Source organism: Ostrinia nubilalis, chromosome 23 (assembly GCF_963855985.1).
Source record: "Ostrinia nubilalis chromosome 23, ilOstNubi1.1, whole genome shotgun sequence".
Classification (NCBI taxonomy): Eukaryota; Metazoa; Arthropoda; class Insecta; order Lepidoptera; family Crambidae; genus Ostrinia; species Ostrinia nubilalis.
Genome location: NC_087110.1, coordinates 4,905,495 through 4,932,515, shown reverse-complemented (window position 1 = coordinate 4,932,515; position 27,021 = coordinate 4,905,495). Strand labels below are relative to the sequence as shown.

General features: G+C 37.3%; 3 protein-coding genes and 1 long non-coding RNA gene across 6 annotated transcripts in view; 3 read left to right on the top strand and 1 right to left on the bottom strand.

The window, feature by feature from the left end:
• Positions 1 to 947: 947 nt before the first annotated feature.
• Positions 948 to 5,878, top strand: LOC135083366 (nuclear pore glycoprotein p62-like). 2 transcript variants are annotated; one of them, XM_063978108.1, is made up of 6 exons: positions 948 to 1,069; positions 1,768 to 1,897; positions 2,560 to 2,601; positions 3,358 to 3,533; positions 4,442 to 4,553; positions 5,077 to 5,878. In XM_063978108.1, exons 1-6 carry the CDS (start codon positions 963 to 965, stop codon positions 5,233 to 5,235), a joined length of 726 nt encoding a protein of 241 aa, XP_063834178.1. In that variant the 5' UTR covers positions 948 to 962; the 3' UTR covers positions 5,236 to 5,878. The 2 variants fall into 2 exon arrangements, with proteins under 2 accessions (XP_063834178.1, XP_063834177.1); XM_063978107.1 differs by lacking the exon at positions 2,560 to 2,601 and having other exon boundaries at positions 1,768 to 1,939; positions 5,077 to 5,876.
• Positions 5,879 to 5,911: 33 nt separating this feature from the next.
• On the bottom strand, positions 5,912 to 11,179 carry LOC135083360 (checkpoint protein HUS1). Of its 2 annotated transcripts, none has more exons than XM_063978097.1 (6): positions 11,013 to 11,179; positions 10,733 to 10,939; positions 10,512 to 10,612; positions 9,751 to 9,861; positions 8,396 to 8,573; positions 5,912 to 6,830 (listed from the first exon to the last, which is right to left on the bottom strand). In XM_063978097.1, exons 1-6 carry the CDS (start codon positions 11,062 to 11,064, stop codon positions 6,601 to 6,603), a joined length of 879 nt encoding a protein of 292 aa, XP_063834167.1. In that variant the 5' UTR covers positions 11,065 to 11,179; the 3' UTR covers positions 5,912 to 6,600. The 2 variants fall into 2 exon arrangements, with proteins under 2 accessions (XP_063834167.1, XP_063834168.1); XM_063978098.1 differs by having other exon boundaries at positions 9,751 to 9,843.
• A 2,666-nt stretch (positions 11,180 to 13,845) lies between these two features.
• The window catches only part of LOC135083372 (myb protein), a 74,392-nt gene continuing 61,216 nt past the window's right edge, over positions 13,846 to 27,021 (top strand). Inside the window, exon 1 of the mRNA XM_063978113.1 lies at positions 13,846 to 14,040. Coding sequence (XP_063834183.1) covers positions 14,018 to 14,040 — 23 coding nt within the window. The 5' untranslated portion in view covers positions 13,846 to 14,017. The remainder of the gene's footprint in view (positions 14,041 to 27,021) is intronic.
• Positions 17,497 to 18,356, top strand: LOC135083292 (uncharacterized). The gene is made up of 2 exons (XR_010259565.1): positions 17,497 to 17,682; positions 18,194 to 18,356. It is a non-coding gene; the product is annotated as an uncharacterized LOC135083292 (long non-coding RNA).

Genomic DNA, 27,021 nt, shown 5'->3' with positions numbered 1-27,021 from the left:
TGGTATTTTTAATCGCCTTTTTTGTTATAGAATCTATTTTCTAAAAGCAATTTTTGTTTTACATTTCGTTTGTTTTTTATGAAATATCATGCCATTTTACTGTCAAAATTATTTGCCAATATTAGTAACTATATTTGAATTTTCTCGTAATTCTATGAAATTTTAGTAGTAGCACAGAATAATAATAAGTACTACGTACAGAAGTTTTACTTCGCGAAGGTATTTAAAAAAATGTATGCTCAATGTCATTAACAATATGGTGTAATTTAGCTTGTCTCAAGAGTCAAGCAAGTTTGTCAGAAGTTTTGTTGACAAACGTCAGTGATCGGTACTGCGCCGAAGCTATAGGGCTGACATCGGTAAAATGATGTGACGTGAGGTGCCAATCTGCAGAAAATCAGTCTTCAGGCAACTTAAAAAAGTACATTCTGTGTTTTTATTATTATTTAGGCAGTTAAATACTGCACAGTATTTAGTACACCATTTTCTTTATTTTTTTCCATCATACACAAGAATTCGCGTGCGTGAGTCAATGTTTGCTCGTATGTGAGGCCTTGTCGAATAGTACTCTTGTAGGGGGCAATCGTGCGTGTTTTGTTTTCGATGTAAACTCGCGGAGATGAACAGGCCTGGTAGTAGGGACACTTAAGTAAACATTTGAAAGCTACGTTATACAATCTTGTTTAATGAAAACTAAATTATTTGTTAATTTTAGTTATTAAGGTAAAATATGTCCTCCAATTTGATTGTTCTGTAAATATCTTTTTTTTATACATAGCAATTTACTTTAAATTTGCTTAGACGCCCAACGGTCCAAGGTGGACCGACGACATCGTAAAGGTAGCAGGAAAGCGCTGGACGCAGGCCGCTACCAATCGATCAACATGGAAAGCATTGGGGGAGGCCTATGTTCAGCAGTGGACGTCCTATGGTTGAAATGATGATGATGATGATGATGAATCATGTTTTTAACCATTTCAGCTTCAACCACAGCTCCGTCTGGGATCACAGCATTAGGCACCACAACTTCAGCATCAACTACCCTGCCGGCACTTGGAACCACTGCCACGTGAGTAACTCAAACTAGCTGACCCGGCGAACTCCGTACCGCCTATGGTTGTCAGAAATCATTTAGGATTCTAATGGTGAAAAGATTTTTCAAATCGGTCCAGTAAGGGTATCGAACCCTATTCAATGCAAACATTCAAATCCTTCCTCTTTTATTAGTGTAGAATCCTCGTGACAAATAAACGCCATAACTACAAAATCAATTTTAAAAAATATATTTCACATTTAACTTCAGTTGTACCGCCTTAACTTTAACCGTAACTGTTACTATAACTATAACTGGTGTTTTGTATGGAGTTTGACAGACTTTTGACGTTTGATAAAGTATAATGGTGCAATGCAGGCTTAGAATGCAATATACTGGGTGTTAGGTAAATGGGTATATGAGCCGACACTAGCCCATGTTTACATATGCATATAAATGGTATGGTGAAGTCAGAAAATTGATATCATAATTTTAATTTTCATACAAATCTGATTTTATACATTTTATTTTGTATGAACATTTAAAAAATTAAAATGATGATATCAAATTTCTGACTTCACCATACCATTTATATGCATATGTTAACATGGGTTAGTGTCGGCTCATATACCCACTTACCTAACACCCTGTAAAATTCAAGCAGACGAAGCCACGGGCAAGAGATATACTCTATAAATTACCAATTTGATAACAATTTATGTTTTATATTCCAGAACAACAGCAACCGGCCCGCCACCAGCCATGATTTCAAACATAACCTTCGCGCAGTTAGAGGAGAACATCAACAAGTGGACCATCGAGCTGGAAGACCAGGAGGCCACGTTTATAAACCAGGCCACGCAGGTCAACGCCTGGGACCGCCTGCTCATCGCTAACGGAGAGAAGGTAAGAAAGAAAGAAACATTACAATTACCACGGTGACGAAGACCACGAACGCTGATTCAAAATCGTGGCTCCATGCCGATCGAGGGTCACGGACTATTTATAAAATACTAAAGCCTGGTCCGTGAGCACGTAGAATTTCGTCCAATGACCCCAAGCTACCCATCCGCGCGTAATTATATTGCTGTCGCGACAGTGCGACGGGCGCCCGCAGTGAGTGTGCGAGCGCGACAGCAACATAATTACGCGCGAGCGATAAGGATGGGTAGCTTGGGGTCATTGGACGAAATTCTACGTGCTCACGGACCAGGCTTTAGACAGGACACGCCCCGGCTTCGTGCGATAAGTTTGTCCCGGCGGAAAGTTAAACTGTCATTAGACTCGCAACGAAATTATTCAGAAGAACATAGGAGTTCGAAGTTAATATTCGACTTCCCTCCAGTACAAAGCGAAGAAGGTAAGTTTTCGACGCAGAACGTCATTTCGCAAAATATCATTGCCAAAAATTATGGTCACTTTCTCAAAACTTTCGTCACGCCCCGGCTTCGTGCGGTGTAACCTTCGCATTAGAAGAGAACATCAACAAGTGGACCATCGAGCTGGAAGACCAGGAGGCCACGCAGGTCAACGCCTGGGACCGGCTGCTCATCGCTAACGGAGAGAAGGTAACACTAACGGGACTATTTCTACCTCTAGTTCCCACCGTTGCAACTCCTGTGCACTGTACAAGGATTGGCAATCATTGAGATGACAGCGCGAAAACCTTCGGTGTCCAGTAATTATGAACCTTAGATCAGGGTTTCCCAAACTATGGGTAGCGACCCAGTGGTGGGTCGCGAGCGAACATTGAGTGGGCCCTGCCTGTAGAACGACACACCACCCTACCGATTTTTTTTATGCATAACAAGGCAGGTATTTGCCCACAATCGCACCTGATGTTAAGTGGGATGCAGTCTAGGATGGTACATATCTGCCCTGTAATTCTCTATTCACTCTCGCCTTGAAAAGGCCCGGAATCTAGTCTTCTTATTTTGTTCACAATTTAACAAATGTAAAGAAAAAGACTTCACCAAACTCGCGAAGTTGAAATAGTAAATTATTCATAGAATAAAGTAGAAGATAAGCTAAACAACCCTGTCCAATCAGTCAAGAACAAAATTAATAATGTAATGAGGGCTATCGTTTTAGTGGTTTTAGCGCTCACCAGTTAGCGCCACTGTAGAGTAAGGTCCTGTCACTTGCTAGTAGCGAAGACAGTGGCACCAACTGGTGAGCGCTAAAGTGGTAGGAGGACTATCGCATTTGCACTCATCATCTTGAGGCGCCACTATAGAGTAAGGTCCTTTCAATCGCCAGGGGTGCCAACTGTTAAGTATAAAAACGATAGCCCTCATTATTTACTTCACTTTATTTTCCCACAGATAGTAGAACTCAACGACGCGGTCCAGTCGGTCAAGAACGAGCAGGAAAGCCTGGAGCACGAATTAGACTTCGTGCTCGCCCAACAACGCGAGTTAGAACAACTGCTCGCGCCGCTCGAGAAGCAACTGTTGGACGCCGCGCCCGACCGCCCGCGAGATCCGGAGATACAGCACATGTGAGTGTTATAGTTTTAACGCTATCATCAAACGGTGCCGACTTGAATGGTAATAAGCAGGGAAAGATTGCAGTCATTTCCCCTCTGATAGAAATGACTCCGAAATCCCGACTGTTGCTGACAGCTCATAAGGTTGTTAGGTTATTTTACGCCCGTATTCACAAACGATTGCTTAAGTGAAGCAACAAATCGAACGCACAGCGTTGAATAGAGCTCTGTGTCTCTATGCTCTATTAGTTCGTGTGTGACTCTGTGCGTCCACGCGCACTGAGACATACGAGTATGTATACTCAACATCAAATAAACCGCACCTTCCGCGACGCGAACTTTAAAGATTTTCTTCTGACACAATCATGGTGCCCCAACAATATTGGTGTTATTTGAAAGCCCAATAAATAAACTTAAAGAAAAATACATTTATTTTTTTTATAAACACTTAACAGGTACCATAAATGTGACTTGAAAAAAGGCCTCACTTGGGGCTCACCTCTGGGATCAATTAGACCAATGTTTGTGGTTATAAAACCAAATAATGATATTACGTGTCTTTTTTAACAGATGGATAGCGATTAATCCCAATTTAACAATTTTATAGCCATAAAATTTGGCTCAAGTGTAACTACCTATTTTTTGAAGAAGTGACTCTGGATCCTTCTAAAAACACATTTTTGGGGTAAAAACCTTTCCTTCAATGAAATGAAGTTTAGAACTAGGCTTTCAAATGGAACCAATGTTGGTGGGAAGTGGGGATGCATACGTTTGAGAAGTGCTTGTTGCGATTTATTTGATGCCGAGTGTAGTAATGTTTGTGACGGACGTAATTGTGTCACTTTTTAATAATTTCATAGCAACTAAAAGCTCAAACCAGCTCATTCAGTTACAGAAATCTAAAACTAATCTCTTTGCAGGTACTCCTTGGCAGAGAATCTGGACTCACAACTCAGGCAGATGTCTGAAGACCTGAAGGAGGTCATAGAACACTTGAACGAGACCAACAGGAGTCAGGACAGCAATGATCCTGTGAGTAAATACATTTTTAAATATCCGTCAGAAAATACAGACTGTAATTTTTTTATGCACGACAAGGCAGGTATTTGACCGCAATCGCACCTGGTTTTTGTTCAGCAATAGTTCTAGTTTTAAAGATTTCAAAACGTGAGCTGTTTAAGTAAAATCGTTAGCTATAATAGTTATTTAAGTAAATCGCCCAACCAAGAGTTGAAACTGATAGTTGTACTGGTATTGTTTGTCATTTCAAGATTTGCCTACACTTAGAACAATCCAGGTTTTGGCTTACACTCGTATTCACAAACGATGCTTGCTTAAGTGAAGCAGTAAATCGAACGCACAGCGTTAAATAGAGCTCTGTGATTGGTTCGTATGTCACCCTGTGCGCACTGTGAGACCTCATAGTAATGTTTGTGAATTATATTCATGGTTAAAACATCCCGTAAAGATATCGAGACAGTTAAAAAAAACATCTAGTACTTTGAACATGGTAAAATCAAAATAAAATAACCAACGTATTGCATTTCCATTCCAGATCGTGCAAATAGGTCGGATCCTCAACGCTCATATGTCGTCAATGCAGTGGGTTGACTCCGCCATAGCCCAAATATCCAGTCGTTTAGACGCGCTTAGAGCAACCCACGATGAACTTCGAAGAGACAACGAAAGGTCCTTCCATTTGACTTATAATTAGATTATTTTGGAGCTAGGATTTTTTAATAACCGTATACTGTTGTTACGTTTACACATAAACGGATGTTGTATTTTGTATTAGATTCCCATAGCTGTCTGTTGTACGAATTGTAAAGGACAAAAACCTTTCAAAAACAGTATGTATGTGGTGATGATTTGTAACAGAAAATATTAAGATTTATGTCAACATCAGTAGTTTGGGACAGGGAATTCAGTATTTATAAATACCGTAGGATACAAATGACCCGTAATTTTTTTACTCCATCAATTTTTTCCATCAACTCTCTCTGCTCATTGAATAACCTGATATTGCAAAATGAAACCTTATTTACAAAAGACACTTCTTTTTACCTTTCTTTCGAATTCTCTCAGTCCTAAGCTATTTTCTCGCCAATGGTTTGAAGAAATGAATCAACATGCCTTGCACAATTTCATAAAATTATCATTTTAGGTAGTCATCTAATTAATGTAATCCAAAAACTGGACTGGAATATTCCCATATGCCTAATTATAAAGTTACTGTCATATTTTGTACAAGATTTAAGTCCCAATGGTTTCTGTACTATAATAAAGAAGAATAGATAGTCTGATTAATAATATTATGTATTTGAAACAATAATGTATCCAGTGGTCATAATTTAATGTCAGTAAGATAATAAAAGTGATACAACTTATTAAAAAATTCTTTTATTTTATAATTATTATCACAGTCTCTATTTATAGGGTAAAAATAATTTCTAACATTATAAGTTGCTAAGCATTTAATACATTGTAGTTTGTACACAACAGTATCCTTGTGATGTTATTTATAAAAACTATTATATTAATAATTCAGTTTCTCTTATTCTAGTACAGTCAGCGACAAATATTTCGTGACATCCAAAATGACTAAAAAGTTGATAAGACAGCTTTATTCCAATGCAACAAAGACATGTTGCGAACTTGGTTACTTTGGGTGTCAGGAACTATTTGACGCTGACTGTACCCCACATCAGGTCATTTACGCCCGTATTCACAAACATAACTGAGGTCTCACAGTTCGCGTGGACGCACAGGGTGACACACAAACCATTCAGAGCTCTATTCAACGCTGTGCGTTCGATTTGCTGTTTTTCTTAAGCAAGCATCGTTTGTGAATCCGGGCGTTGAGTCTCCACTGCAGGAACACGACTCCATAGAGGCTATTAAGAGGTTTTTTTTCAACTTTTTTGGCCTGTTAACTATCCATTTCCGTTTTTGCTCTCGCTCTCATCAAATGGTGATTCTTTGCGATAGAGCGAGATGACATATGACTGACAATGGGCAGTTAACACTTGCCGATAGTACGTCCACTGCTGAACTTTTCCACAATCCCTCCATGCAATTATTAGTACACAATCCCACTGATAAAACATTGCAACTTGACGTTTTCTTCGGTTTGCAAACACAGAATCACCAGTTTTTTATGCACAATGCTACAAACAGTCCGGTTGTGGGATATCTGGTCTGCGCTCAGGAATATCGATAGCTTTTTGGTGTCAACCCTGCAGTAGCATACTCGGGATGTGTCTTCATTCACTTGGGTCTCGGTTTCTGAGTCTGAATGCTCAATGGGGCCTGGAAATAGAGAAAACTTTATAAATATTTATAACTATGTATATTTTAAAGTCTGTAAACCTTTGAAAAAAAGGCTGACAATAGTGACTGAGTTTCTTGCGCTGCTTCTTCTCAGCACTGGCCCATTTATTGTCCTGAAGCAGTGGTAGGGTTAATACTGGGACGTGTAGAAAATAAATGAGTTTTATGAGTTTTTTTTTATGAGCCATTAAATATATCTATAGAATTATTGATTTTGTAATATCATTATTATGGTGGCAACTGGCAACAGGACATCAAGCTATTCTGTCTGAGGCATCTCGTGTATTAAAGATGTCCAACAATGAACCATATATCCCAGCTACGATATTGTCAGGAGGGCGCTACTATCTATACTGAATATTTAGTTCCGATTTTTGCCATAGGAGGGCGCTACTAGGTTGTTAGTTATTGATTTTTGCCTTGGATGTTTCAAAGAAAGAAAGATACATTTATTATAGCCTGACCAGGAACATAAAAACCCTGGCATAGAGGCGCGTCAATTGCATTTGATAGTGCAACACTGAGTACAGTCGTACCTGTGTTAAATTAATAGGCTAACTTTATGTATCAGGATTCAGGATTACGGGCTAATTTGATATTTTCATAAATTAACGAAAAAATATTATTATAGGTAACCTGGTTTAAATAAATTAAATGAAACCATCAATCGAGCTAGTAGGATTTATTTTATTATTCATCAATAAATCAAATTCAGAACTTGAATATTCAACTGCAATGTCTGCTCATGAACGCTTCAAACTCGGTACTTCTTTCCCAATTCCATAAAATTCAACACGAAAGTGACAATTTTTTTTAAATTAGGTAGTTGAAACAAACCACAGCTAATTTTCATAGTGGACTGTACTATACGATAAACATGTCAGTCAATTTGACAACCTTTGTCGGAAACATTATTCAATTAAAATATTGTCCGAACCCTTAGTATTTCTCTTCGACAAATACTTTAACACATTATGAACCACTTTTCTTTCACGACTATAAAAAGATTTTAGCAATTTAATTCACAAAATCAATTGCGCACATTTAAAATAAAGTTTTTTTACACTTTGACAGCAATAGACTGACATGCAAGGTGACATGTCAATGAAGTTTTCAGTTACTGTTGCCATTAAAAGAAATTAGTACCATTAGTTTTCCGCAACATGGCGAGGGTTTTTATGTTCCTGGTCGGGCTATACAATGGACATCACACAAATACAGGCAATTACATAGACATGACAGTGGCACTTATAAATTAAAGGAAGAAAAAATAAAAACAAGAGTAAACTGAGCAGTGCCACCCATTCACAAATAAGATGCCCACTGCAACTGTTTCAGAATCTATGTGTTGCAAAAAAATTAAAATTATGGCTCATCAATTCATCATCATCATTTCAGCCATAGGAAGACCACTGCTGAACATAGGCCTCCCCTAATGATTTCCACAAAGGCCGTTTGGTAGCGGCATGCATCCAGAGCCTTCCTGCTACCTTTATGAAATTATGACTTAGTATTACAACACTATTCTATTTGTTCTCTCCTACCTGCAAAAGCCTCCACCCTCAAATCCTTGAACCTGGTAGACACCTTCGCCATGTCAGTCTTAATCTGCAGCGTGAGGCGACCTTCGGCCGACGCCCGTATCACCACCTCGGGCGCCATTGTACGCATTCGGTCTATGGTCGTGCGAAGCTGCTTCAGTGGCGGTAGTTCTATTGATATCTGGAAGTGGCAAGGACATTTCAGGACTATTTGCACAAACATTGCTACTATAGTCCGGTCGCCGAGCACGTAGAATTTCGTCCAATGACCCCAAGCTACCCATCCTTATCGCTCACGCGTGATTATATTCCTGTCGCGACTGTGCGACGAGTGGCCGCAGTGAGTGTGCGAACGCGACAGCAATATAATTACGCGCGAGCGATAAGGATGGATAGCTTGGGGTCATTAGACAAAATTCCACGTGCTCACAGACCAGACTATATGAATAAACCATGGCTTTCATAACATTACTGATGTATAGCTGTTTAGTTAAATAATATTGGAGCAAGTCTGTGACGAATATATAAAGGGGGTGGATGGGAACAAAGGTGGTATGAGCCCCTGTACTATAACTACGAAGAGGGCAGATGAAACGAAATAGGTGTCAATCACCACGGAGGTGGTAAACGCCACCAATTTAGTGGCAACTACCACCCAGTTGGCAATCTTAAAGGAGGTGGATGGGAATAAATATGTGCTATTTACCACGGAGGTGGTGTTTGCCACTAAATTATGTGTTATTTACCACGGGGGTGGTAAACGCCACCAATTTAGTGGCAACCACCACCCTGGTGGCAAGCTTAAAGGGGGTGGATGGGAATAAAGGATTTTACAGATCAAAGAAAGGCAATAAGTCAGGGAATGTTGGAACTTAACAAGTTAACATACAGGTGATCCATTTCACAGCAGACTGAATAAAAATTGTAACTTAAGTTAAATTCTGACTACAGAGTACAATCAAAAAACTAAAACTACACACTAAAAAACTACTTCCCGTTCGCGCTAAGTTTGCCGGTCCGTGAAATGCGCGTCCCCTCCCCCAACCGCGATTAGACGCAATTAATGTGACTTATTTTAGGCAAATACACAATTTTTATCAATAAAAAAATAATAAATAAAAAATATTTTAAATATAGTTTGATAAAGTTATAGACACTTCCCTTCAAGTAACGTCATATCGCCAGCGGCAAACTTAAAGCGAATGGATAGTAAAGAAATAGACAACACCCAATTAACTACTTACTGGCTCCTCGACACTATATGGCAATTTTGCAAATAAGTATTGTTGACTACTGAACAAAGCTGTTTAGGCATTTAGCATAATTATGTTGCTCCATTTTAACACTAAAAATCTTACGTCAGGCACCGGAGTGTTTGGTTCGTGGAAGTCGGACCACATCTTCCTCGGTATAACGACGACTGGGATGTCATGTGTGACGTGTCTTGTTTGCTGAGAAGTTGACGAAGGCTGGTGAACATGAAAAGATAATGGTTGCTACTTAGGGGACTACTGTTAACCTCCTACCTACGGGAGGCACCTCTTCTCAATACGCGTTTTTGTTCGCGCCTATTGTTATTTAGGCAAAGCCAATACTTAATCACGGTTTACGACAAAAAAACAATAAAATTGCAAATTAAGTGTAAAATGCGTTGTAATTATGAAACTACATTAGTTGCAGAATGTAATATTCCAAATTTCAATACCGTAAGTCTCATACTTTTTAAAATATCTTGATGTAAAGTGGAGCAAACAATTTTATAGGTTAAAATACCCCGTATTGAGAGGCAACTTTGGTTTCCAAGGCCCCGTAGGTAAAGGGTTAAAATGAGGGTTATGTCAGTTTGCCAGTTTGCAGTTCACGTAAAAAGATTAACATTTATTATTAGGATGAACAATAAAATTGAATCATTTGTCACAGAAAGAGTCTCAGGATTTTACTGAAAGTTTATGGCAAATTGATACACCGTAAAACTTACTCGGAAACAATGTAAAAGTAATTGATGGGTTCTGTAGTGGGGTTTATGGGTCATTGTAAACATTGGGGTGATAAGTAATATAAAATACATATACCTAGATTAAAGCGTAGGTAAACTCACCATAAATAAGTATAAACTCACCATTTCAATCTCTAAGGTTAGACATGGACATTGCTTCTTAGTGAGCTTCATTTTGAGGGTCTTGGCAGATTTTAAGGTCACCAGCGACCTAGCTAAATTTGCTGAAACGTAACACAAAAACATTTTAGAGATAAGCTGGACAGTTTAACAAAAGGTAACTTTTGTATGGTAACTTTTTAGTGTGAAATTAAGATGAATATTTGAACAATAACAAATATTACCTGCTGCAAAGCCTAAATAAATGTCCTTATGTTCATCGTCCAAACCAACCATTTGATATTCAGAGAAAAACATTGTATGAGGTATCTCACACCACAGAATTGGTGGACCCGGGGCATTGCTATCATCGCTCACTATAAAATACAGTTTATCCTCGGCTATTCTCAACACACACTCCTTGGAAAGCTTTGATATAGTCGTTACTATGTCTAGAAAACAAAAAACGCAAATTAAAATGTGTTAAGCTAATGTGAAATTACATTCTCTAAATTTCGTTTTTACTTGCAAACTCCCTCATCGGCCCAGCGTCTATCATCACAGAACGGAACTTCATTTTGTTTAGTTATGATTAGCAGGATAAAATCAAGAAAAATTAAAGATTATTGAATTCAATTAACATTTCCTACTAGATAAAAACAAGTTCGCGGGCAAAATTCCGCAAACGAGATGACAACCTAAAATTGACACTGACACATTTGACAGTAGACCATAGAGTTAGTGTTTTTTTTTCTCGATAATGTTACCAGCTTATGACCATTTCTGCTATTTTAGGAGTAATTTAACCCATGAATCTAATAGGTATGTGGACTGGGTAATGAAATAGTCCGTCAGACAGATAATAAAAATATATTGGGCATGTATTGTGTGCTTTGTAATCAAAATTCATGTTAAATGTTACCATAGGGGCTGATAGGGGTCACTTAAGCCTTGATCACACGCACCGAGTAAACAGGCGAGACAGTAAAAAAATGTTTACTCGGTCGAGACAGTTGGGTGAGCGAGTCACATACTCGAGCGCTCTGCCGAGCACTCGGCGTAATGTTCATACACACCGAGTACTCGGCCGAGAGCACTGTCTCGCTCGTTTGCTCGGTACGTGTGATCAAGGCATTAAGGATTGGGGATTGATGGTGAAAACGGACATTAGTTACCTCGGTAACTTATAGCTAATTTTAAGTTTCTTAGTGTACAATGTATTTTATTGCAATAAATAAATAAATAAATACAGTATTATAATATTGAGTTGAAAATTCGCGTGATATCACTTCTAGGAGTTTTAGGTAAAAAAAAAGAATACACAGATCACGCGCCATTTCTACTCGATGAAACACTGTTTAAATTATTTAATTTTCATTTCATCTGTCTGACGGACAAATATTTTTTTGTCCACTAGCCTATTACACTATTGAAGTCTTTATCAAATTATTCAATAAATTTAATAACATTTAAATGTATTATAAATTAAACAATTCAATTCAATTCAATTCACGTTCAGCTGCCATATAATATGTATAAAAAATGTAGTAATTATCGAATATTATAATATTTTAAATAAAATAAAGATTGGGCAAAGCAACAAATAAGAAGATTCGTGATTCGAGGAACACTCTAGTTCGATCGAGTAGCATGGGTTGGCACCCGGGGTGATTTGCCCAACGCAATCATTTGTTTACTTAAATATACACCACTAAATTTTTATCACCGAAAAAAAAATTCTGGGTAATGAGTTAGGTACTGATCCCATTTGTGCAAAAAAAGAAGTTAAATAAAGTTACTCAAAATTTCCTCCTAAAATTGGTAATTTATGGACACATGCGTCGCTAGCACTATTTATGTACGATAATGTAACACTTATTAGAATTCATAATGGTCTAAGTTAGCTAAGTAGGTAATAATAACACTGGAAGCTTTGTCGAGGCGTGAGCGAGACAGACAGATCGATGCAACGTGCGAGAGCGTACGACTACTCTAGCGAGCAGCGGAGTGACAAAGCTGTGACGCGTAAAATACGGACTAAAGGAAAGGACAATGACCAAAAATGTATGGAGTGTGGTCCAAATGTCCACCACTAACGAGACCTATGTAGTAAAATAGTCTACTTAGTAGACTCTACTAAATACTGATTCATTTTAACCAAACCGCAATCAAAAATAATATGCTGTCGGTAAAAAGTTATGACTGAATGAAAAGTCATGTTTTTTACCTTTTCATCCGAAAAATGTTCTTTATATCATTCTATCCATTGCACATTTTGGATTAATCTATGCATGTTATGTTATGTCGCTTAGTGTGCCGTGTTAGATTCTCGCTAAAAGAAAAAAAAAATAAGCTCAGAAGAAAGACAACAATATTGGAATTATGGTCGGGTGGTCGCTGCTCCACCCCTATTGGTTGTAGGGTGATGTTATATAACCTAAAACCATCCTTGATAAATGGGCTATCCATAACAAAAATAATTTTTCAAATCGGACCAGCAGTTCCTGATATTAGCGCGTAAACTACTACAATTTTTCATACGGTCATAACTTTTTACTGACAGCTTAATTTTTTCGTCCCATACTGAAAGTTAATCTCTATTTAATGGACTATAAGACAATATAGGTCTCATTAGCGGTGGACATTTGGACCACTTTTGGTCATTGACCTTTAATAAAAAAATTAACTTTATGAAAAACATTTCTTTTTCTTTTGCTTTAAATATTTCACACGTTTCTACATAACCTGTTAAAAAATTTTCGGTGATAATAATTTAGTGGTGTATAATAGCAAAACTTCAAAGTATTTACTAGTCTATTCTATGCCTCTATCTTTTATAATGCCGGGTCTCCAGCGCGAGTTTTGTTACCATGTTTTTGTACATTGTGTAGTGTAAAATACGAGTTGCAGACCCGGCTAACAAAAAACATTGTTTCACTGCACATTTTTGCTTACATCAACAATGTTTTTGCTTTCCATGCCTGACGGAGGAAAGCACACATCCGTCTGTAGTGAATAAAACAATATTTTGTGTAAATATTTTAGTTGAATGTTAATTGTGCAGGGCAAAAAACGCGCTGGAGATCCAGCCTAATAGATAAAAAGAACCATTTAACATAGTCTCGTTTACTCGAAAAAGTGTAACACGTCCTCCTCGTAGCCTGCTCATGTATTTTATTGAAAAATAGTATAATTTCTGCACTTTTACATGGCAACATTAACTAACCAGAGACAACTGTGTTACATCCCTTTCCTGCAAAGATGGCGCTGTAGTTACGTCAGCGTGGAAGCCATTGCTTAGTTATTTTGAATTTTTGTCTCGTTCTTTCAAAGCTATTTTACAATAGCCCAGACAAGGATAGACGATGATCCCCATTTGAGTCTAACGAATATTAACGAATCGTGAACATTAAAGTTTTATTTATTTTTACAAAATTGAATGTGCAATCTTACGTATTTTACTCAATGTTTGGTATGATATATTTTAACTAATTTATTTTTAAGTTTATTTCTACAAACAAACCGATTTTATGGAGAATAATGAAAGTGCAAGGTATGTATGTTGTCAAGTTGTCAATCAATAATGTCGTCAATACGGATGTTTTCTAACCAAAACTTAACGAATTGAGTCACTTGTGTGTTTTGTTTTCGTTGAAAAATATCCGTGGAGTGTTTGCAATAGCTTGTTACCCTTATTTTGTGGCTGATAAATGGTAGACATGGATTTATGATCTCAGCTCTACAACACCGTTAGGGTAACGTTTTTCCTTCGAATTTGATCTTCGAATATTAACGGATTCTTTTTTAAAAGTTAATTAACGCTCAAATGTCAGTGTGCAGGTTATGTAGAATGTAAACAAATGACTATTTTCAGCCAAACCTACTTGTTATCAAGCTATCATCGAATAGTGCGTTATTTAGGGTCAATGCCGTTCTCGGACAAGAGCTTATGCAATATCGTGATTTTGATGCATTCAGAATACTGGGTTCTGCAGGTTTATTGATAAGTTTTATTCATCTCTAAAAACAGCTAAGAAATCATCCTGCTTTGTTACAAAAATACATTTGGTATTCAACTCTATCTACGTTGCAATAGGTTATTTCCTCCTTGCGTTCTTTTGCTTTCCATCGCTGCGCGGTCCGAATCTGTCTCTATAGGTTTACTGTTTCTTTTCGTACCTATATTTATGATTGCAAGAATGTATAATAGTCTTGTTTACAACACTAATTGTAATTTAAAATAATATTGTAAATTACAATTTGGCAATTTGGTTTCGCTTTCGATAACAGACTAAACAAGACAATTTTTACTTAACATTTAAAAACATTTTTACATAAATCCGAAAGGTACGTCAAGTGATGCAAGATACAAAAAATATTTTTTATAAATCTTCAAACTTCAAGTGTATTGTAACTTTTATAGCGTGATTCGGACCGGACTGTGATTTAGGTTAACGATGAATGGACAGAGCGTTCCATTTCATTCAATCTTATACGATGCGATTTGATTACAAATCAAATTCTGTAATTAGGAAATACTAATTACGTGACTAAACTAATTCATTGTAAATATGTAACTAACGCAGTCTGTTGTAATATGCTACGAAAACTGATGCTTGTTAAATGTAAAGTTTGTAAAAAATACATTATTAGGTCCTGTGGTCCTATGTTTATGTTACGGTTAATGTGATAAATTGAAAATTATTAATAATAACCGGTTATTATGAATAATTACCGACAGTCGCGGTAAAAGTGATAAATGAATCACATTTAACAGTGATTATTTAATAATTCAAGCTTAGTACTAACAAATTTCATAAAAGAGAACAACATCTTGTGTACGTGCTCGTGTAAAGCCAAACTTTTGAACGTTTTGATATCATATTATATTAATATAATTTGGCATAATGAGTTTGGAGTGTTTCTTGCATAATATTACTTTTCCATGATGCCTATAACATAATGTTTTGATTTAAAGTGAAAAATAGGTTAAGGTGCGGCGGGGGTGGCCCTTGGGCCACCCCTAAGCCGCCTATTTAGTTTTATACACACATTTATATGACCTCATATTAATTACATTTACCAAATCATGCGGTAATTATTCATAATAACCGGCGATTATTCATAATTTTCACATTTATCACTTTGACCGTAACATTTATATTGTGCCCTTAGCTGACCTTACCAGGGCCGTATTTAGTCTACTGGGGGCCCCTGGCATTTAATAATCAAGGGGGCTCTATCCACCTGAATGTCTCCAACTTCCTCATTGGCCCTAGAGCAATTCCAAGTATACCATCAATAAAAGCCTAATTAGAGTCATCAAACCTCTCAGTCATTCAATTAGAGCCATTAGAACTTCATAACTATGAGTTGTTTTCTATGTGTAAGCTGAGGACACGTGTCTCCAGCTGACACATCTGTATCTTCGTAAATATTTATGCTACGATAATGTATTATACCTCAAAAATTACAGTCGAATCCAAATAGTAGGCTTTCCACTTTTCAAGACTTTAGCTCAAATACTGTTAAAACCACGATCAAAAAACTATGTGCGAGCTGGAGTACCGTGTCTCCAGCTTACACATCTGTATCTTCGTAAATATTTAAGCTACATCAATGTTTTATATCTCATAAATTAAAGTCGAATAAAAAAACCCGACTTCAATTCTTTCAAAGCTTTATTTCGAACCGTTTTCGAACTACGAACCGATACGTATGTGTAAGCTGGTGACACGTAACACACGGTGGATTATTAAAACCGTATAAGTTAGAGTTGCGTTTTAAAGATCAAATAATTCGTTATAATTAAAGTACACACGAGACATAATTTCAAATCTCTAGGCCTCTTAGTTTCAGAATTAAAAGCCAAAAACTATTTTCCCGCCAAATAATTCAAATAATATGGGTCGAGTGCGACGTTGCCGTTCCGTGCGTCCACTAGAGCAGTCGAATTTGAACCTAAAAACTAGTACTGTTTGAATCATTTTTATTTGTAGTTTAAATCATTTAATTTCGATTATAAGAATTTTAGACTAGGAGCCGGCTGATTTCTGTATTGAGTACTTAATAACCTATATTTTATTAATAAGAAAAAGTTATATTTTAATATGTATACAAGTATAATAACGAACTTGTTTCCAAAGACTCAAATATTTGTGGCGTTTCTAAACGCAACTACTTTAATTTTTATTTAAATACCGTGAAGTCCCACGATTCTACCACGTCAAGTGGCAAAAATGGGCAACAACTATACAGGGTGGAAACGTTAAGTGATCTCACTCGATTATTTCTTAACTATACCAGATATTAAAAAACTGGTTACTGATCCTGAAAGTGCTTATAGCCTGACCAGGAACATAAACCCTGGCATAGAGGCGCGTCAATTGCATTTGATAGTGCAACACTGAGTACAGTCGTACCTGTGTTAAATTAATAGGCTAACTTTATGTATCAGTATTCAGGATTACGGGCTAATTTGATATTTTCATAAAATAACGAAAAAATATTATTATAGGTAACCTGGTTTAAATAAATTAAATGAAACCATCAATCGAGCTAGTAGGATTTATTTTATTATTCATCAATAATCAAATTCAGAACTTGAATATTCAACTGCAATGTCTGCTCATGAACGCTTCAAACTCGGTACTTCTTTCCCAATTCCATAAAATTCAACACTTAGAAAGTGACAAAAATTTTTAAAATTGGTAGTTGAAACAAACTACAGCTAATTTTCATAGTGGACTGTACTATACGATAAACATGTCAGTCAATTTGACAACCTTTGTCGGAAACATTATTCAATGAAAATATTGTTCGAACCCTTAGTATTTCTCTTCGACAAATACTTTAACACATTGTGAACCACTTTTCTTTCACGACTATAAAAAGATTTTAGCAATTTAATTCACAAAATCAATTGCGTACATTTAAAATAAAGTTTGTTTACACCTCAGAATACGGAACAAACCAGAAACCGTCAACGGGCGTAAATGTGTATTGTGTATTCATATAAATTACTCCAAATCGCACTAATTTGACTTTAGAGCAATTAGTCAATGGCCGGCGCGCGCATTGTTTACATATCCGTCAGATTGACACTTTATAATTAAATTATGCCGTCTTGTGCCGTTCCAACATGTAAGAATGCTACTGGAATTACGAAGAAAGTGCATGGGATCATGTTTTATCCGTAAGTAGCACATTTCCAATTCATTTTAATTAAATAATAATTTTCAAAAAAAATCACGGTTGTATTTTGTAAGTGTTGCCACAGGTCAACGGAATATTTTACCCTACTTTTTTATATTGAATTACATTTGTCTATAAAAAATTCACGCGTTAATTTTGTTAGCGTTACCACAGAATAATGGAATATTTTCCCCATCCTTTTTGTTTTAATTAGTTTTTAGTGTAATTTCATCCATGACATGACAACCTGATTAATTAAATTATAAGTGCCACTTGTGGTCTAAACTGAATAAATATTTTTGATTTTGATTTGATTTTAATATATTGAATTAATTTATATTATTCCCTAATAATGAGGGGATAATAAATTACTATCGTGAATTTCATACTTTCCCATTTATTCAAAAGTAAGGCATTGGTATCAACAGATCAGCAGCAGCAATATTTGTATATTTAATAATAATTTTAAGTAATTAATTATTGCTTACATACTTACTCTGATTTTCTTTCAGGATACACAGCCAGAGTTGCCTCGCAATCAAATTCAAGTATTGGTGATGTTTTTGATTTGGATTCTGTTTTTGACTCCAAGAAAAGTTAAACTAAAAGCACTACTGCGCCGTAAACAAATGTTTTGTTGTCGATATGTTTACATAATAAAGAACCTTAAGTTTCTTTTTTGTTTTACTTGGCATTCTAAAATTTATATTCGACTTTTGTAATTGACTTTTAAATAACATATTATACCTACATATAGTATATTACACTATTTAATAGAAATAAATAATCATCTACACTTAGTTACTTCGGAGTAAAAATTAAATTCATAGGTAGGTAGGTACTATCTATGCCTATGGCCAGTCATGTCGTCTCGTTCTATCGCAAAGAATCACCATTTGATAAGAGCGAGAGCAAAAACGGAAATGGATAGTTAACACTGTGGCCGTGTGTACTTATTTCACTTACTTATTTTTTACTTGTTTAACATCTCTTTAAAAAATTACATAATTTTACCCCAAAAATGGGGGTGTCACACGGCGCTAGTAACACTAAAGGGGGTAGAGGGGCGCGGGAGGGGAAGTATTTTGGACACAAGTTGCCGCGTAGAAATGTTATCGAACACTCCTTCTGCAGGGCTAAGATGCGCGCCGTGATAAACTGCTATCGCGGCGTTATATCGATTTTGACGTCACTATATCGTTTTATCTACCGGCGCTAACATGGCACCCCGAAAATTATCATGTCATCTGTCAAAATGTGATAGTGATAGATTTCTTTTTTTTTTTGTGATAAACCTGGCAAGCCCTAACATGAAGCGCTAACTATATCATATTTTGACATCACGATAGGATAGGATGTGGTGTTTTTATCGTCCTCGATCCTTGCCCACGATAGCAAGACGATAGGAGATTAACTTTTTTGCAAGCTACTTTAACTCTATTTATTTATCATTTACAACGGTAAATGACATTTTACGATTAATTTGAGGCTAGAAAAATTCAAAGAAAGGAATCTAGCACCTTTGTGATACTTTTACTTCTAGGTGGAGATTGAGTTTTAGTTCAAGAGTTTATCAGAAGCAGCATTTTGTAATTATTGCAATGGATGTGAGGCGAATCTTGCGACAGTTTATAATCATTAACTGCAAAATCTAAGTGCTCCCACAGTCCCACCCACATTTAATTATTACATTACCTACCTTGTAAAATAACCATTACTTACTTACCTACTTAGGTAGGCAGTCAACAACAGTACATCAGACAAATATTATGTTGCAAATGACGTGAGATACCCCATAGTGTTTAGCTTGATTTAAGTAGCTAGGTACCTACTGTCATCTGTACATAATCTTGTAAAAATTATTGAAAATGGGGCGGAATGTGGTGACCGAGCTTCTTATGTCTACATTATTTTCAAACAGTGGCAAGGTCATTGTCAGAAATTAGCATTGGGTGGGATATGTAATCAATAAAAAATTGCTATAATAACAATGAGAATAAATGAATTTTACTAATTTTATAACTTGACGGTGATACCATACATACATTCCACATTACTATAAATCTAATTCCTCCGTTTGGACTTTTTTAAGGGCTTTAATGTGACAGGATGATAATCTTGTACAATTTATTCCATTATAATAAATTCATTCATCATCATCTCAGCCATAGGACGTCCACTGCTGTAATGCTTTCCATGTTGCCCGATGGGGCAGCAAGGTTCTGGAGTGGAGGCCGGGTACTGGAATACGCAGCGTGGCACGTCCACCCACAAGGTGGACCGACAACATCACGCAGGCCGCTACCAACCAGGCAATAAATTCATTATTGCAGTGTAATTTCAAAATAATTCAACCATTATTTACAAAATCTTTATTTGGAAAACTTTTGTTTTACAATAGCTATTGATAATTTCAAACACCAACAGAATTCCATGAATTGGTTAGCCTAGCCAGTATCCTTGAAGTTTTTTGCTGATTGTTATTGTGAATTTTCATGACAGTGAGCGAGTCTTGCTAATGTCTGCTTTAGAATGAAATAATCACTCATAATCCCACACTTCTTCATCCACTGTCTGAAAAAAAAAGAATATTATTTAAACACAATTATATTATTACAATTACATAAACAGTTCATAAATAGAAACATTTACTTAATCCTATTTGTATTTTAAGTTTACATACAAAATGTTGATCATCAATATTATTACACAGTGAAAGAACTATGTGAAATAAATATAGGAAAGAAGGTGAAAGCTTATTTGTAGGAATAAAGATATTTTTCCTTTTATCAGGTGTTATTACTTATGAAAATCAAGATGTGCGGAGTATAGCTAATATTTTAGACTTTAGGTACTTACTTTGCTACATAAGAGTGTAACTTTATTTCTCAAATCTCAATAAACTTTCTGACTGCTTCATGTACGTTGAATAATTACTGTAAACCTCGCATTATGGGATAGGTAGTGGAGTTCGGACTTCGGTTATTCTGTTATTTTTGAAGACTTCATTCTTTAATACTATCGGTATGATTAGGAATTCTTCATTGTTTTTCTTTAACTTGGTTATCTCTTCGTTTGATATTTTCCGTACTTTAGAAATATTAAAAATAAGACTGGAAACATAAAAATACAATTTTAAAAACACAAATACAATCAATACAATCAAGCAGTCATGTAATGTCAACAAATTTGACATAACTTTTTTTTAATGACGTTCTCACTGCTTTAAGATATGTGTTTTAGCCGAATTAATAGCAGAAATGAACGAGATTGAACGAATGAGCTAAAATATTTCAAGGTTGGCCAAAATTTTTCTTAATATGGCAACAATTGGGTTATCACGCGATAGCGGTCGATAGACTTTTCTATCGATGGTCCCATGTTAGGGAAAATGATAAAATTATCTACGTGATCGAAAATTGTCTTATCATATCATGTCATTGTCGATGCGCGCATCTTAGGCCTACTGGTTTGTTCTGTATTCTGAGGTTTACACTTTGACAGCAATAGACTGACTGAGACTGACATGCAAGGTGACATTTCAATGAAGTTTTCAGTTACTGTTGCCATTAAAAGAAATTAGTACCATTAGTTTTCCGCAACATGGCGAGGGTTTTTATGTCCCTGAGCCCCGATTACGGTAACTTTTAACGTCCACAATCCAGACACGCTTCTGATTCTGCGATACGATTGGTCAAAACAGCTGACGTACGCTGTTGAACGACCAATCGTATCGCAGAATCGAGAAGCGTGTCTGGATTGTAGACGTTAAAAATTACCGTAATCGGGGCTCAGGTCAGGCTTTAATGAGCTCTTTCAAACGGTACCAATAATAAGTTACAGAATAAACTGGATCTATCTGAAAATTCAATGTTTCCAGCTTCCATACTAAATGTATGCCAGACCACAGAATAAGTAATAGTACAGGTACAGAAGGATTACTCCGCAAGACGATTTAAATAAATGCGAGTCTTGCTACGACGCGATACAGTGGAATTCAGCTCGCACAGCACTACGTACCTACAATTTTATTCACCTACAAGTTTTGTCTCTTTCTATCGCGTGCCTCTGAACTCTTCTTACGCTGTTAGGGTTGCTGTCTAGTAGTGTCTAGTAAAAAAATAATTAATATACTTATTTGTAATGAGGTACGTATGTAGGTAAGTAGGTACGCATTCATTATGGAAAACCTTGGGAGAGGCCTTTGTCCAGCAGTGGACGTCATTAATTTGCTGAAACGAACGAACGCATTCTGAGCAGTACTCATGGTAGGTTAGGTTCCTATACTATCCTAAGAATTATTGATTACCTACACATGGCCAACATACCTTTCAGCATCTTTGGGAAGCGAAAAAAGAGATAAATCTGGTAGATTTCTTTTCGAATTTAAACACCCGAACGCCGCACAATAATATTTCTTTCTCTTTATGTCCATTTTGTAATAATACTTCGATCATAGAATTAGGTACTACAACGCACGCCAGCGTCCTGACGGGCGCGCGCGTGACACTCGACTGATATAATACCCGCCGGCGGGGCGCTTCGCTGTAGGTAATTATCGGATGTACCGCGCGGAGTGAGCCAGGCCTGGCCAGACACACAATATTAGAAGTGTAATTTTTTTAATTTAATAATAAATACTTAAAATAAACTCGTAAATTGTATTCTTATTTTAAATTATTAATGAAAAACATTGGTTTAAGGCTTTACTTGCTATAATATTGTCAAGAGATGAGTGTCATGACTGTGGTAGTAGTACTAAATGTATGGAAGAAGGAAACATTGAATTTTTGGTTAGATCCAGTTTATTCTGTAACCTATTATTGATACCATTGGATAGAGCTTGTGAAGCACTTTTAGAATCAGTAATCAGTTTTACGATATCATATGTAGTTTTTAAAATAATGTGACTACCAAATGTATGGAAGCTGGAAACATTGAAGTTTCGGATAGATCCAGTTTATTCTGTAACCTATTATTAATACCGTTTGATAGAGCTCATGAAGCACTTTCAGGATCAATAACTAGTTTATTGATATCTTGTATAGTTTAGAAAAAATCGAGTGAGATCACTTATCGTTTTCACCCTGTATTTTGCTCTATGGTTACAAACAGATTTTGCATGACATTGACAGATATGTCAAAATCCACCAATCACGCAGCATTTGGACCTCGCGTCTACGTATTGCCATCTGGCGGATTTTCCAATCGCGAAAGCCCTCATTGAATTCTTCTTCTTTTGTTGAAAAAAAAAAATAACAACATTAACATCACAAATCACAATCACTACTAAGACATCACAAAATAGACGAAACACAGCATTTGCACAGAATTGGCCGTAAGGATCTATATCCATAGCCGTAAAACTTGTATTAAAAAAAAAGATGACAGTTGACTGCAATATTGAGAAACAGTCAGTGTTGCCAGAAGGTTACTTTTGTAACCTTTTAGCTGATTTTTGAACTGCTTTGGTTTACTTTTAGGTTACACTAATGAAAAGGTTACTTTTAGGTGATTTAGTTAGTAAAATATGATTTATCTGTGGTAATTAAATAGATTAATTAGATTTACGAATCTCTGATGGATGAGTGATACCCGACCCGAGGTTTCCGCCAACTGGGACCGCAATCAACTAGGACCGCGGTCCCAATCGCCAGATCAGTAAAAATTTAATACTTTTCTGGGACCATTCATAAAGGACAATGACCAAAAATGTATGGAGTGTGGTCCAAATGTCAACCACCACCTATGTAGTAAAATAGTCTACTAAATACTGATTCATTATAACCAAACCGCAATCAAAAATATGCTGTCAGTAAAAAGTTATGACTGAATGAAAAGTCATGTTTTTACCTTTTCATCTGAAAATTAATGTTCTTGATATCATTCTATCCATCGCACATTTCGGATTAATCTATGCATATTATGTCATGTCGCTTAGTGTGCCGTGTTAGATTCTCGCTAAAAGAAAAAAAAACTCAGAAGAAAGACAACAATATTGGAATTATGGTCGGGTGGTCGCTGCTGCTCCGCCCCTATTGGTTGTAGGGTGATGTTATATAACCTAAAACCATCCTTGATAAATGGGCTATCCATAACAAAAATAATTTTTCAAATCGGACCAGTAGTTCCTGAGATTAGCGCGTAAACTACTACAATTTTTCATACAGTCATAACTTTTTACTGACAGTTTATTTATTTTTCGTCCCATACTGAAAGTTAATCTCTATTTAATGGACCATAAGCCAATATAGGTCTCATTAGTGGTGGACATTTGGACCACTTTTGGTCATTGTCCTTTTAGTACGATACCGATTTTGGCTTGAATAATATATTTTTTTAAGTTATCTATGAGTGAACCTAGTCGCTGGAAGAAAAATATTTAATTTTTATCGATCCAGCGACTGGGACCACTGTCCCAGTTAATTGCAGTCCCAGTTAGAGGTGGGCGCCGATATACAATTGGCCGGCGGCGGCGCGCCGACTTTTTGACCTCGGCGGCGGCGGCGTCGGCGGCGTGACCTTGTTTGACCTTTGTTTATTAGATATATTTTTTAAATCTGCTTTTTTAGTATCTGTCGTCAAGACTAATTAGGTGATTTGCAGTTGGTTGGGGTTTGAGCCACTAGAGCAGTGGTTTACCCTAGTAAATTAGCTCTCTTGATCATAGGTACTTTGATATTTGGATAGCGGGTTTGGCTGAGATCAGGTTCTCGTGTATTTCCTAAAGGCGAGCGTAACAATGTGCCGATAAAAGTACCCTTAACGTGTATTTTTGAGCTCTTTGGAGGCACATAGTTTATGTTGGATTAGCTGACTGTCGGTGGAATATTATATACAGTTCTGTTTTATTTGTATTTATGGTCTTTCCATGTAATCCTACAGTCCAGGATTTTAATGCAGGTACTCCAGTTCTGCAGCTAAAAAGAGAAGATTTTGTCAACGAGTTTGATTTAAAACTGTCTGTCACTGAGATAAGAATCCATCAGCAGGTAGTAGAAGTGTGCTAGAAGGTACTTTTTAATTTTATAGAGTAGTCCTTTATGATAAAACCCAGCTGAAGCCGCAGCGAAAGCAGACGTACAGGATTCTGTGGGCTATGCTATGTCAGTTACTTTGTCCTCCTGCGTCTTTCGTCCTCAATTAGCGCAGTAGGAATCAATCTTCTACTTTGAACTTGAGGAGGATAAGCGGAAACATGGCGGTCAACTCCTCAGATAGTCAAGTACAAAGATGTCCAGAAGCAGCATACGAAAAGATGCAAAATGGGCCCTCTCAAATCACAATGGGAAGGTTTGGCAGCACAGCACCTAGAATGGCAGGAGATTGTGTTGGCGAAAGCGCAAAACAGAACTCGTCGCATAACGCGATGATGTAAATCCCGTCCATCTGCCGCCATTCACTACAATTATGTTGGCGGCGGGTAATTACTCTCAATGTGCGAGGAGTTTGCCGCGAAGATTGGCTAGGTAAGCCATCTTCGGGCGCACCAGCGCCGCTAAGACAGCTAAGTTGAAGTGGTCAGTCACCATGACCAGTCATGACCGAAATCGGTCGGATGAATCATCACCATCAGTAGGAATCAAAGGCAGGCATAGCTGCAAGTCTCGGATCAAGTCCAACGCTTGATCTTATTTTTTTGATTGAATTGTGGATTTTTTGGATTATCCGTGTCAATGGGTTTAAATAAACTGGCTTGTCATGGCAAAGGTCTGAGATTTTTCTTCTGAGTTCGCACTCATGTATTATCGGACATAATAAGCGGAGAACACTTTGAGGGAGGTACTTTGTTGCTTTACAGATGTTGTGGTTCCCATTTGCATTCCGAGACATATTTGCCAATCTCTGTGTGAGTGATTCGCTTAAAAGTATATTCCAATAGTGTGGGTTGACTGCCAGACGAAGGCAGGAATTTTTTTCTTGGCAGCAAGAGGGACCGGCGCCTCTCGCGATCTATTATTTACTAGACCAAGCAGAAACTTGAATAATATACTTGATTAACTGTTAATATAGTTAGTATTAAGTTATTCAATCAATTTATTAATATATCAACGGCATTAAGTTCGCCTTGTGTACCAATTTATATGGCATTAAAGAATAAATACTTATTATAGTTAGTTCTTCTATTATATGGTTTACTGATGGGTCAAAAATGGGCCCTAACGTAGGCTTTGGCGTGTATGGAGAGCAGCCGAAGCTTAGGCTATCTCAAAGCCTGGGTAAATTTTGCCTCTATCTTTGAGGCAGAAGTCTACGCCATTGTTGAATGTGCGGAAGCTAACCTGCGAAAAAATGATGCCAACCACATATTTACATTAACTCGGACAGTCAGGCCGCGCTGATGGGCCATCGCCTTAACTCCAACTTAATCACCTCAAAGTTGGTAGAAAACTGCATGAGTTGACTGAATACCCTAGGAGAACGTAATAGAGTAACGCTGAGATGGGTTCCAGGTCACTCGGGAATCGTGGCAATGAAAATGCCGATGAACTGTCCAGAGCGGGAGCGGAGGGAACACAATATGGCCCAGAACCCTTTTGTGACATTCCCAAAAGTCTCGCTCGAATGACCCTGGAGAACATCTATTTAAACCAATCCTTTAAGACATGGTCAGACACGCCAGGATTCACTCATTCCAAAGCTCTCATAAAACCCTATGACCGAAAATGCTCTAAGCAGATCATAGGACTGAGTAGGATCAAAATGCGCATCCTAGTTCAAGCCCCCACTGGACACTGCAGCTTAAACAAGCACTTGTCCACTATGGGGCAGATGCCAAGAGGCAGATGAAACGCCACTACACATTCTCACGTCTGCGGACCTTTGCTGCGCAAGCGGAGCTTACACCTGGGTAAACACATCCTAAGCCCACAAGATACTGCTGAAAAGATACTGCAGTTCCTAATGGATGCAGGACTCGGAGATAAACTGTAAGGAAAATAGCGGCGATCACAATAGATCGGTACCGGTCACAGTGATACTAGGACTTTATTGAACTAGAATAGCCGCTCAACTCAATAAAAAAATAGTTCTTCTGCGTTCGAAACACAAATTAGTACACGGTAGGAGAAGAATAAATTGAAAATAGTTGGTACAGTATCAGTATCGGCGCGCCGACAGCTGGTCGTCGGCGGCGGCGGCGTGAAAAAATTCGCGGCGGCGGCGGCGCGCCGGCGTGGCGCCCACCTCTAGTCCCAGTAGCCGGAATCTACGGCCCGATCGCGAACGTCTTCGCTTTCGCTTCGCGAAGCCCACACTCGGCCTCGTCGGCACGCGCACCGACGATCGCCAAACGGCTAGAGTACCTTCTGTACTCGCCACTCTGCCCGGTGAAGCTGGA